We start from the raw sequence: 12,427 nt of genomic DNA on the forward strand, positions 1-12,427 counted from the left end.
ATCAGACTTTTAATTAGGTAAATTTGCATTTGTTACACATGAAGAACATTTTTAGTTTGACAGTTTATATTAAAGGGATAAGTGATATTTACAGAAAAGAATTCAGTGCAAGAAATAGGTGAAGCAAATCTTATTTTACAAGTCACCATATCAAAGGTACTATTATTAGATACACACTGAGTCTAAAAATTGGGTGTATACTTGAATTGGTTTAGCACTTAAATCTCATGCACCAGCATCTTGCTGAACTGACTGAATTGAATCTAGGGTATTTTGAGGGCAATTGATGCTTTGTCGTTAATTCTCCAAGGTAATACTGGATATTAAAAAAGTTGAATTCAAATTAAACATATTTTGTAGTAAATGTCATACATTAATACACTATAATTTGATATGGCATAGTTATCCAATACCTATCCAATAACTTTAAATTTTTTTAATGTTTATTTATTTTTGAGAGAGAGACAGAGCATGAGCAGGCAAGGAGCAGAGAGAGGGAGACAAAGAATCTGAAGCAGGCTTCAGGCTCTGAGCTGTCAGCACATGTCAGCACATCTGAGCATATGTAACTGGAGTACCAAAGTTTAGAATTGTAATTAGCCCCTGAAACCTCCTAAGTATGGACTCTATGGTTCTTTTTTTTTAATTTTTTTTTTCAACGTTTATTTATTTTTGGGACAGAGAGAGACAGAGCATGAACGGGGGAGGGGCAGAGAGAGAGGGAGTCACAGAATCGGAAACAGGCTCCAGGCTCTGAGCCATCAGCCCAGAGCCCGACGCCGGGCTCGAACTCACGGACCGCGAGATCGTGACCTGGCTGAAGTCGGACGCTTAACCGACTGCGCCACCCAGGCGCCCCTATGGTTCTTTAAAAAGTTATTGTTAGGGATTTCCCAAAGTGAAAGGCATGCCACTCAGTGGATAGAAAGCAGTACTGCAGCGAAGGAATAGCTAGGATTACATTTTGGAATTTTGCCAATTTGACCTGAGGGGGGGATGAGTGAGCAAGCCAAGACTAAGGAGGTTTATGTGAGTTGTTCTAGAATTAAATTTGATGATTAATATTAGTGGCATGACCATCATGTTTGTACAAATAGAGACACAGACTGCAAAAAATTTATTTGTTTATAACAGTCATTCTGAATGAGGGGCATTTTGACCCCAGCCTTACACTGGGACACTTGGCAATGTCTGGAAACATTTTTGGTTATCACACACAATTGTGTGTGTGTGTGTGTGTGTGTGTGTGTGTGTGTGTGTGTATTACTGACATCTAGTAGGTAGAGGCCAGGATTGCTGTTCAACATCCTATAAGGCATAAATAAGACAGTCCCCACAACAAAGAATTGTTCAGCCCCAAATGTCAATAGTATTGCTGCTGAGAAACATGCTTTTTAAAAATTAGTTTCACATGTTTTTTAACTCAAACGTTTCAAATGGGTTTAGTCAAAACTCTTCCAGATGTTCACACAATTAGACTAGCCTTACTTTCTAATAGATAAGCAATACCTTACAACACAGATTCATTTTATCTGCAATGATTATATAACTTTGTAAACTGCTTCCAAAAATCAGTAAAAGTTTTAATTTTCACATATAATTTCCCCCAATGTTGCCTTTCCCTGTTACCAACTCAAAGCCTTTTCTCCTTTCATTGCCCATTTCCTTCTATTCTGTATTATTTCATTAGACTAAGTAACTGAAGCACTGACCACAAGCAAATACAGTGAGAATATTTAAAATTTGGATAGAACTTATCTTTTGATAAGATTATAATTTCATTTCCCTTAGATTAATTTTTTTTCTTTACAGTCTAGGCAGATGGAGACCCAGCTTATTCTTACAGTTTTGAAATGAAACAAGTTTCAGATTACTAGTAGAGTGTGAGATGATTTCTTTCTTTCTTCTGGAATTAGTCTGTTTAGGGTAAGTAAAATGTTTGATTTATCTTCTTAAAAAAAAAAATCTCTGATGCTTTTTTTTTAAAACATTTATTTATTGTTGAGAGGGTGCGAGCAGGGGAGGGGCAGAGAGACAGGGAGACACAGAATGTGAGGCAGGCTCCAGGCACTGAGCTGTCAGCACAGAGCCCGATGCTGGGCTTGAACCCACAGACTGAGATCATGACCTGAGCCGAAGTTGGACGCCTAACCAACTGAGCCACCCAGGTGCCCGAAATCTCTGATGCTTTTTATGTTGTTCTATTGGTATTAATAATTGATTTAATTATACCTCAGAATGATAGTGGCATACACTATGGAGATGTTATAAAGATTACTTCATATGTACTATTTTTTTAAGCCCACGGACAAAACACGTATTTTGTGAAATTTAAGACTGTTGAAATGTAAAAACTTTTGGGAAATAATATCCAGGTTCTTCCCCTAAATTCTTAACACTATAATTCCAAATATAAAGGAATATATAAAAAGTATGGGAAGAATCAGCTGAAACATGAAAGTATAAATAATCACAGGTATTGCTTGTTTTTCTTTAGTTTTGCTAGAGATCTAAAAAACCTTTCTCTATGGAAAGTACTTACTTAGAAAACTACATATAAAAAGTATTTTAGCAAGTCTGTTCTTTCTTGATAAGTAATGAAATGTAGAGATTTACTATAGTTTTCCCACCTTCTGAACACTTAATGTTTAGGAAGGGGCTTCTAACATCCAGCAAAATGCCTGGTACATAGCAGATACCCAAAAAACATTTGTTAAATGAATGAAAATGAGCAGATAAATATTCAGATTTTTAAAAAATCAATATAAGGCTGCCTTGGTAGTGCACACTCCCATGAGGCTCTCATCTATCTAGCACCTCATTATGTATTTCTAATTTTCTGGTGCCAGCATGATCTGTTGGACACGTCAAATAAAAAATGTGCCAAACTAAACTTGTGTTTTTCTTACCCAAACCTGCTCCTCCTTCTTGTTTCCTATTTCTGTGAATGTAACATAATCCTCCTACTCACCCACTCCCCATATCCTTCTTTGAACAGGTGAGTTGACATCCAGGTTATTCTGCTTCTATTGCATCTTTCCCATCTAGGTCCCTTCTCCTCTTGTCCTCAGCCTCTACTACCTTTTACTTGGACGAAACTACCTTTGGTGTTCCCTGTCCCTAGTCTTTTCTCACCAATCTATTCCTAAACGTGTTGGCTGATTGCACATTACCCCTCACCTCCATCAAAAAGGAAAAATCCAGTTTAGTGTAACAGTTAAGAGACTGGATTCTGGCTCTGATTTGTCTGAGCATAATGTGGTGATCTAGAGCTTAGACTCTGAAGCCAAACCGCATAGTTTATGGTATGCTGTTCAAGGAGTTCTTTTCCAACCTCATTTCTCACTTTGTAGTCTCGCCAAAATACCTCCGTCCGTCTTTCCTCTAGCCTTTAAAGGCCAGTACACCTTATCACTTCCCTGAAATAGTCGTCCTCTTCTCAGAACTGCCCTAGCGTGGCACCGATAGTTCTACCTAGCAGCTTTGTACAAATTGTGTCCTTAAAAAATGTTTTTTAAATCTCTCTTGAGAAAACACAAGCTTACTGAGGGCAGGATATTATTGTATTCTTTTTTGTATCTCCACTAAATCACGTTGTGACTTGCACATTATAGTCGCTTGAGAAATGTTAGGTGAATACCAATTTAGATACATTAATCTGATTCTCAACGTCTCCCCTTCCGACTGCACATATTTCTAAAAAATAAGAGAACTTTGGGGCGCCTGGGTGGCGCAGTCGGTTAAGCGTCCGACTTCAGCCAGGTCACGATCTCGCGGTCCGCGAGTTCGAGCCCCGCGTCGGGCTCTGGGCTGATGGCTCAGAGCCTGGAGCCTGTTTCTGAGTCTGTGTCTCCCTCTCTCTCTCTACCCCTCCCCCGTTCATGCTCTGTCTTTCTCTGTCCCAAAAATAAATAAATGTAAAAAAAAAAAATAAGATAACTTTGTATTAAAAAGGGTGAATAAATGTATGTAACTTAAACCCTTAAAAAATTGAACTTAAAAAAATGTCTTGAGAACCCAAGAGTCAAAACTTTACATGAGTTACATTTACCAAAATTATAAAATTTTTAAATAGTTCTTTAGGTTTTCGCTTTAAAAGAATAAATGTGCTAAATGTTAACATGAGTCATGTATTTTTTAATTCATTATGTATGTTACATTCATCTGCCTATTCTGCTGGATCTGGCACACCCCCCAGCACGACGGAGCCAGACCCTTCCCTACTCGGAGAACCAGGCCCTGCCCCGCAGGAGCAGAAGGGAAGCTGCTCGCCCCGCCCACCCGCTCGCTCGCTCGCTCCCAGGACACGCGGCTCCGCCCCAAAGCGCGTCGGCGCCGGGTCCCAGGGCGCACGCGCAGGTTCCTCCTGGTCGCGCGGGAGGGCGCGCGTCTGCGGCGGCCCCTTCCCCCCACCCCTCGCCGCGCCCGGCAGGAACCCGTCGCCGGGTTTGCTTCGGCTGCCGGGGTCCGTCGTCGTCATGGACTCTCCGTGGGATGAGCTGACCCTTGCCTTTTCTCGCACGTCTATGTTTCCCTTTTTTGACATCGCTCACTACCTGGTGTCTGTGATGGCGCTGAAGCGTCAGCCGGGTGAGTGCGGGGAGTCTCAGACCGGCCCCCTCAGGGTACCTCTCGCGAAGAGGACGGCTGAACGGCCGAGCTGCCGCTGTCCCAGAGTCCTATAGCCGAGCTGGAGGGGAGGCGAGAGCCGATCCGCCTGACCCCTCGAGCGCAGATGGGGAAACTGAGGCCGGGAAGGGTGGTGACCCCGGTACTCGTCAAAGGAGGCGCGACGTAGGGTCCGCAAGGCCGCGCCGTGGGCGGGTGACAGGGCAGCCGCTGCCGCATTTGGGAGCCCGGGCACTACTTGCGTCCGCCCAGGATGTGCGCGGTCTCTCGGCGGTGCCGCCATCTCCTTGGAAAGTACGGTGTTTAAAAGTCACCTGGGGACGGAGCTCCCTGAAACAGCGTGTGGCACTTGGTCGCTTGGGATAATGAGTAGTTAATGGACTGTTCCGCAGTCATGAAAGTTGTATCGACACTTAAAGAGCCTCGGGCAGGCACACCAGTATTCCCCTTAACGCCGCGCTCTGTCATCTTGCTGGACAAAGTGATTGCTGGAAGAGAGTGGATTCCCATTTTCCGTCGTGTGAGTGACCTCGTACCAGAGTCATTTCGCATAGTTTCACTCTCTGTAGCCTGGGGGTATTGTCTTAATACAGGATTTTGAGTCTTTTTTGAAGTCTATACGATCAAGGAGCAGTATTTCCTTTCTTGTATTTTACATTCAGGAGATGTTTGCTCCTATATTGCTTTACTCTTGCAGCCATTCTACCGGCCTTTTCGTTTTATGGATCTCTTCTTTCTTTGTGGTCAGGCATTTATCTTCTTTTTCTCCTTTCTGCCTGCTCATGCTGCCTGGTCCTGTAGAGTTCATGAGTGAGGGCTTGAGGTGATGCTGTACCTTCTACCGACTACTGTTGTCTGTGTGTGGTTTTTAAAACTGTTTGGTCTCAGAAATATTCCTCATTTGCCTTGATGTCTGTAGCTCAGTCAGAATCATTGTTCGTTAGAGGTTTTGACCTGGATAAGGTGAATATTGCATTAAATCAGGACAGATAGCCTGCATAAGAAACGGTTTCCTTGATTTGAAAAGAATTATATTATTATGTCACATCCACGAGTTGAAATTTTCTCGTGTAGGCTAAATCACTTTCTCAAAGTGTGGTCCAGGAACCCTGGGGTTCCTCACACTTCCAGATCAAAATCGTTTTCATAACAACACGCAGATGTTCTTTGTCTTTGTTATGCTATTTTTCTCACAAGTGTACAGTGGGGTTTTCCAGAGGCTACATGACCAGCGATACTCTAGCAGATTGAATCCAGAAGCAGATATGAGAGTCCAGCTGTTTTCTATTTGAGGCCAGACATTAAAAGGGATTTGCTAACATATAAAACAGTGTGACTTTTCTCACTAAATGTTTTTTGCTTTGGGAAACAGTTATTTTTCATAAAGAGTACATAATTTATGTTAACATGTACATTTATTATTTTTAAAATGAGTACATAAGTACTGTAGAATTTTCTCAGTTAACAATCCTGTAACTCACATAAATAAAAGCTCTTTGAGGTCTTGAAGAATTTTTTTCAAGTCTTACTTAAAAATTTTTTTATTTATTTGTGAAAGAGAGAGAGAGTGTGTTGTGTGTGTCTGCATGTGCGCGGGTGGGGGAGGGGGTTGGGGGGAGGGGCAGAGAGAGACACACATAGAATCTGAAGCAGGCTCCAGGCTCTGAGCTGTCAGCACAGAGCCTGACATGGGGCTCGAACTCACGAACCGTAAGATCATGACTTGAGCCGAAGTTGGATGCTTAACTGACTGAGCTACCCAGACACCCCATTAAAAATTTTTTTTAGTGTGTATTTATTTTTGAGAGAGACAGTGCAAGCGGGGGAGGAGCAGAGACAGGGAGACACAGAATCCGAAATAGGCTCCAGGCTCTGAAGTGTCAGCACAGAGCCCAATGCAGGGCTTGAACCCACAAACCATGAGGTCATGACCTGAGCCAAAGTCAGCCGCTTCACTGACTGAGCCAACCAGGCGCCCCTCAAGTCTGACTTTTTAAAGGTTTAAATTACGTATCTTATACTTATGCTTTTAAATATAAAATTCTATGATTTTGGATAAGCACAGATATGTACCTACCACCATTGTCAAGATACAGTTTGATCACCCACCCCAGATTCCTTCTTGCTTGTTTGTGGTCAGCTCTCCCTCAGCCATTCACCTGCTCCAAAGTTTATTTTTATTTTTGAGAGAGAGACAGAGCGAATAGGGGAGGGGCAGAGAGAGGGAGAGGGAGGATCCCAAACAGGCCCCGCACTGTCAGCACAGAGCCCGACACAGGGCTCTAACTCACAAACTGGTGAGACCATGACCTGAGCTGAAATCAAGAGTTGGACCACCCACGCACCCCCAAAATATTTTATATTCCAGTACCAGTACTTGTAAACAGGTAAAAATGATAGAATTCATACAAAGGAGTGCTTCTATTTAAGCATTTACCAGAAGTGTGTTAGACTGCCTGTATCTTCCGCATTATTCACTATTACCAGTTTTTAAAATATGTTGTCATTCTGATGATCAGGAAAATAGTTTTCATTTGCATCTCTCATGGTTACTGAGTTTGTGCTTCTCAAGTTTATTGACAATTTGTATTTCCACTTATTGAGCTGATCATTTTTTTTTTCTGATTTGAATTGTAATACATTTTTTTAAATGATGAATTGGGGTGCCTGGCTGGTTGACTTAGAAGAGTGTGCGACTTGATCTCAGGGTTGTGAGTTCAAGCCCCATTTGGGTGTAGAGATTACTAAAAATAAATAAAAATAAAAACTTAAAAGAATGAATCATCCTTACATTCTTGGAATAAACTGTACTTGTTTGAGGTATTATTTTAATTCATTAGGGATTTTGATTTGCCAATACTTCATATAAATTTTTACTTAATTGGAAACTTTTTTTATCCCTTATTGCCTGATTCTCTAGAACTCAGACCTGTGGTGCAATAAAACTGCAATTCACCTATGTAGTACCAGGATTCTTCTTATCTTTATTTTCTTGAGCATGTTACTCCTTCAGACTCTTGACTTTTTGGGATGTACTCTACCACTGCTAATACCTCACTCCTCACTTTCCTACCATTTACATCTTTTATGTCTCTACCTAGATCTTTTAAAATGCTAGTGGAGACAAGAGGGTAAAGGGGATTAACTTTTTCTTTCTGTGGTGTGGATAAGGATAGCATCCCTTTTTTGTTTGGTTCAGGTTGTAGGCCTTCAAACCCAAGGAAGGTTGATGGTTTTCCTCTCCTTTTCCATGTGACTTGTGCTTCAAGCAAAGACATCAGGGTATTTAGTAAATTGGATTTTTAAAATTTCTTAATATACCTCCGTTTGTCAAATAATTAAATTTTAGTTCTTCCTAAACCCTGGTATCTGATTATGTATAGTTTTAAGTTTTGCTAGTAGGATAGATTTCGTTTGTTTTCCATTTTCCTGGGTATTTTATTAGAAGTTTGAAAACGGTGCTGTGAGGGCTCTTAGTCAGAAACCACTTAGCACAAATTTTATTTCTCTTATCTTACATTAAAAAAAATTTTTTTTAGCGTTTATGTATTTTTGAGAGAGACAGAGTGTGAGTCAGGGAGAGACAGAGAGAATGGGAGATCCAGAATCCAAAGCAGGCTTCAGGCTCTGAGCTGTCATCACAGACCCGGAGGCAGGGCTCGAACTCACAAGCCTTGAGATCATGACCTGAGCCGAAGTTGGACACTCAACCGACTGAGCCACCCAGGTGCCCTTCTTCTCTTACATTTTTAATCTGCCTTCTCGGTCTCTTTTCTTATTTAAATCTTCATTAAAATAAACACATTTCTTCAATCGTACATTCATACCCAGTTACTCTTTTCTGTAAGACTTCGTGAAAATTTAATCTACAATTATTTGTACTTGATTTTTACACACAAAATCTTTTATTTTACTCTTAATTCTCCTACTGCTGTTTTGCTCATCTCTCTCAAATCACAGGGAGTTCAGTTAAGTAAATATTCACGGAAACTCCACTGCATATCAGGCAGTATTTTAGATGTTGAGGATACCAAGATGAAAGATGCTCTTGTAGCCCTAAAGGAACTCAGCTGTGCTGTTGTCGTCGTCTTTTTTTTTTTTTGATAGTGTCACATAAGGTTGCACTACCTTCCTATACGATCATAATATTCATTTCAGATACATGCAAAAGCATTTTAGTATCTTGATTGTAATCCTCAAACATCCTTTTAAGGTAGGTATTATTGAACTCATTTTACAGATGAGGAATACACTTACAGGAATAAAATAACTTTATTTAAGTCACATAGGTTAATAAATTATGGAGCTAGTTCTTCAGCTAATTCTAAAGTTCTCAAATATTCTGTGCTCTCTTTTTGCAGGTCCATTTAATGTTTCTGGTTTCTCAATATTTAGCGATTTCTTAATAAGCTTTCATTTGACATGGTTATTTTCTCCCATGATTTCTGTCATTTCCTTATCACCAATGAGGTTTTCCTTTGCTTTCAGGAATTAAATCCAGGAATAAAGCTTATTAGTGTTCCTTCTTCTAATTTGTGGGAGGTGAAAGTATTCATGTATCAAGAATTTGTCAGTTCTAAGGATTCTGTAAAGGTGGCAACATTGTTTTGCTATCTTTATGAATCCACACATAAAAACATACAGAAAAGTACAAAAATCATAAATGTACAGCTCAATGAATTTCCAAAATGAACACATCTATTTAATCAGCATCCAGATAAAAATAGAACATTCATGATACTCCAAAAGCCCTTTTTGTTATGTTATGCTTTACAAAGCCAAAATATGTTCTGCCCAGTGTGGGATGGAAAAAGCATGTTTCAGAAATGACAGTTTATAATTTACTTCTATTAGTTTAAAGAGTCTTACTTAAATATTTTTAATAATTTTTAAGTGAAAGAATATTTGATTGACCTGACATAAATTATAGGCCAGAGTGTGGTGTGGTAGAAAGAGCTCATAAAATCAGGAGACCAGTGTTAAAACTCTGTAGTAGCTTGGGATAAGAACTTAAAACCCAGTATTTTATCTGTGCAGTGATGAGTAGGCTGGACTAGAACACCAGCTGAGCGGTGTTCCCTTCTTAGGAGTCTCAGTTTTAGCTCTAAAGAGATCTTTGTTCAAGCTTCTATGTTCTAATAATTTTAATCCTTTGTTTCCCCAGCAGCAGTAAACTACTTTTTCTAGTTGATACCTCTGTGATACTATAGTATTTACTTTTTACATTTTCAACAATCTAGTTAACAATTTTATAATTATGTCTTTATAGTAAATTCTCTGTTAAAATAACTGTGTATTTTCTCTTTCCTGACTGGACTCTGACTGGTACAGAATCCTAGCAATGGAGTTTAACTTCCTACCTTCTGTTTTGCATATGTTATATTAAGATATTTAAACTATTGGCTATTTCCTGCCCATAGATCCAGTCTGTATAATGTCATCAGTATAGTGGGCCAGTGTGATGTTATGTGGATTCTCAACATGATAAAAATTTCTGGACTTTGTTGGAGAGCAGGAGAGTTGACATAGACCTAAGGCAAGACTGTGATAATATACTGTTTACCTAGCCAGATAAAAGCAAAATGTTTCTGGGATTCTTTGCAAATTAATATGGAGAAAAAGGACTTGCTTACCAGGTTATAGGGATTATGTTGATTTGTTCCAGTAAAAATACTGCATCTTGAATACCAGTTGCAACTGGAGTCACTACCTGTCTACATTTATGATAATCCACAGTCATTCTCCAAGATCCATCTACTTATGTATAGACCAAATAGACAAGTTAAATGGGATGTGATAGCTGTCACCACGTTTTCATCTTTGATGTTTTTGATTATGGCAACCATGTTTGTGGTATTGCCTTTTTTTTTAAGTTTATTTATTTATTTTGAGAGAGAGCAGAAGCAGGGGAGGGGCAGAGAAAGAGAGAGAGAGAGTGAGAGAGAATCCCACTGACTCTGTGGAGCCCGATGTGGGGCTTGAACTCATAAACCATGAGATCATGACCTGAGCAGAAACTGAGCCCTGCATCGGGCTCTGTGCTGACAGCTCAGAGCCTGGAACCTGCTTCAGATTCTGTGTCTCCTCTTCTCTCTGCCCCTCTCATGCTTGTGCTCTCTCTCTGTCTCTCAATAATAAACATTAAAAAATTTTTTTAACTGAGAAGAAATTAAAGATATCCTATTATTTTTCTCCTACTGAAAATTACTTATATGTTCTAAAGATACACAAGCTGTTTCTGGTTAATTTCTGTATTTACACAGTTTAAGTTTACAATAAACTAATTCTGGTACTGAAATAACATATACAAATGAACATAACACCTAAAGAAATTTGTCATAAGAGGGGTGCCTGGGCGGCTCAGTCGGTTAAGCATCCAACTTTGGCTCAGGTCAAGATCTCATGACTGGTGGATTTGAGCCTCACATTGGGCTCTGTGCTGACAGCTCAGAGCCTGGAGCCTGCTTCAGATTCTGTGTCTCTCTCTCTCTGTTCCTCCCCTGTTCATGCTCTGTCTTTCCTTCTCAAAAATAAAAACATTTAAAAAGTTAAAAAAAAAAAAAGAAATTTGTTATAAGATTGTCTCATACTTAAAATGTGTGTCCATAATGTGTGTACACAAGAGAACTTTATAGAAACGGCTATTTGAGAGGTGCCTGGGTGGCTCAGTTGGTTGAATGTCTGACTTTGGCTCAGGTCATGATCTCGCTGTCTGTGAGTTCAAGTCCCTTGTTGGGCTCTGCTGACAGCTCAGAGCCTGGAGCCTGTTTCGGATTCAGTATCTCCCTCTCTCTCTGTCCCTCCCCCATTCATGCTCGCTTGCTCTCTCTCTCTCTCTCTCTCTCTTCTCTCTCTGTCAAAAATAAATAAACATTTAAAAAAATTAAAGAAAGGACTATTTGAATTAGAGAAATTTTTCTAATTGACATAATTTTGAAAATTACGCAAAAAAGACTGATCTGAGGGAGACCCTTCAATTCTGTTCTTCTCCTTTCTGTTTTGCTCTAATGAAATCTTAGTTTTCCTGATTTAAGTCTCTTAGGGATATAAGTACTTTTTTAAGGGCTGTGGTATGTCATTTTCTTTTCAGCCTTTCAATAAGAACTCAAAAAATTATACCTTGGGCTCAGAGAATAAAAGCAGCCCAAAGGCTGCATTTTGCTTACTTTCTCTGCTGGTAGTGATCAGTCTATTCAGCAGATAAATCAGCAAGTGTCTGCCAATGTACTAGGTAGTAAATATGTGTTTTGATCTATATTTTCTTATTTTAAATCCTTATAAGTTATGAACTATTCTCATTTAATGAAAGTTGAAACTTAAGCCAAGAGGGTTTAGTGTTCCTACCAAGAGGTCATGAAACTGGTCAAAACTGGTGTTTCAGCTGCTTCTTTGACTTATGACAATACAAAGGGAAATTAATGGTAGTAAAATCATAATACTTGAACTCTTGAAATGTTTCACATACATTTTTCTGTCATACAGTCAACATTTATAGGGTACCTACTCTGCACTAAAGTCTCTTAGAATTTTAACAGGTAAGAACTTTATAATGGAGCTAACATAAACAATCTAGAATGTGATATGTCTTAAGAGGAAAGAATAAAATGTGACAGTTGAGAAAACAGGAAAGTTATTTTGGCAGACTTAATCAGAAATGAATACTACATGAATGAATCATTTGTGTGAAAGCATTTAGTACATTTGATTCGGATTGTTGCAATGGTCAAAGGAAAACCTGAATATATTTGAATTTGGCTAAGCCAGTGAGTGGTATCAGATGGATGTAGGTAATGCTAAA

At 39.5% G+C, this 12,427-nt stretch overlaps 1 protein-coding gene across 2 annotated transcripts in view; it reads left to right on the top strand.

Moving 5' to 3' along the window:
* The first annotated feature begins 4,363 nt into the window (after positions 1–4,363).
* TMEM38B (transmembrane protein 38B) overlaps positions 4,364–12,427 on the top strand; it is a 52,144-nt gene continuing 44,080 nt past the window's right edge. Inside the window, exon 1 of one of the 2 annotated variants that reach the window (XM_043567146.1) lies at positions 4,364–4,590. In XM_043567146.1, the coding sequence (XP_043423081.1) occupies positions 4,479–4,590 (112 nt within the window). In that variant the 5' untranslated portion in view covers positions 4,364–4,478. The remainder of the gene's footprint in view (positions 4,591–12,427) is intronic. The other variant, XM_043567147.1, reaches the window with a different exon arrangement.

This window comes from Prionailurus bengalensis, chromosome D4 (assembly GCF_016509475.1).
Source record: "Prionailurus bengalensis isolate Pbe53 chromosome D4, Fcat_Pben_1.1_paternal_pri, whole genome shotgun sequence".
NCBI classification, from domain to species: Eukaryota; Metazoa; Chordata; class Mammalia; order Carnivora; family Felidae; genus Prionailurus; species Prionailurus bengalensis.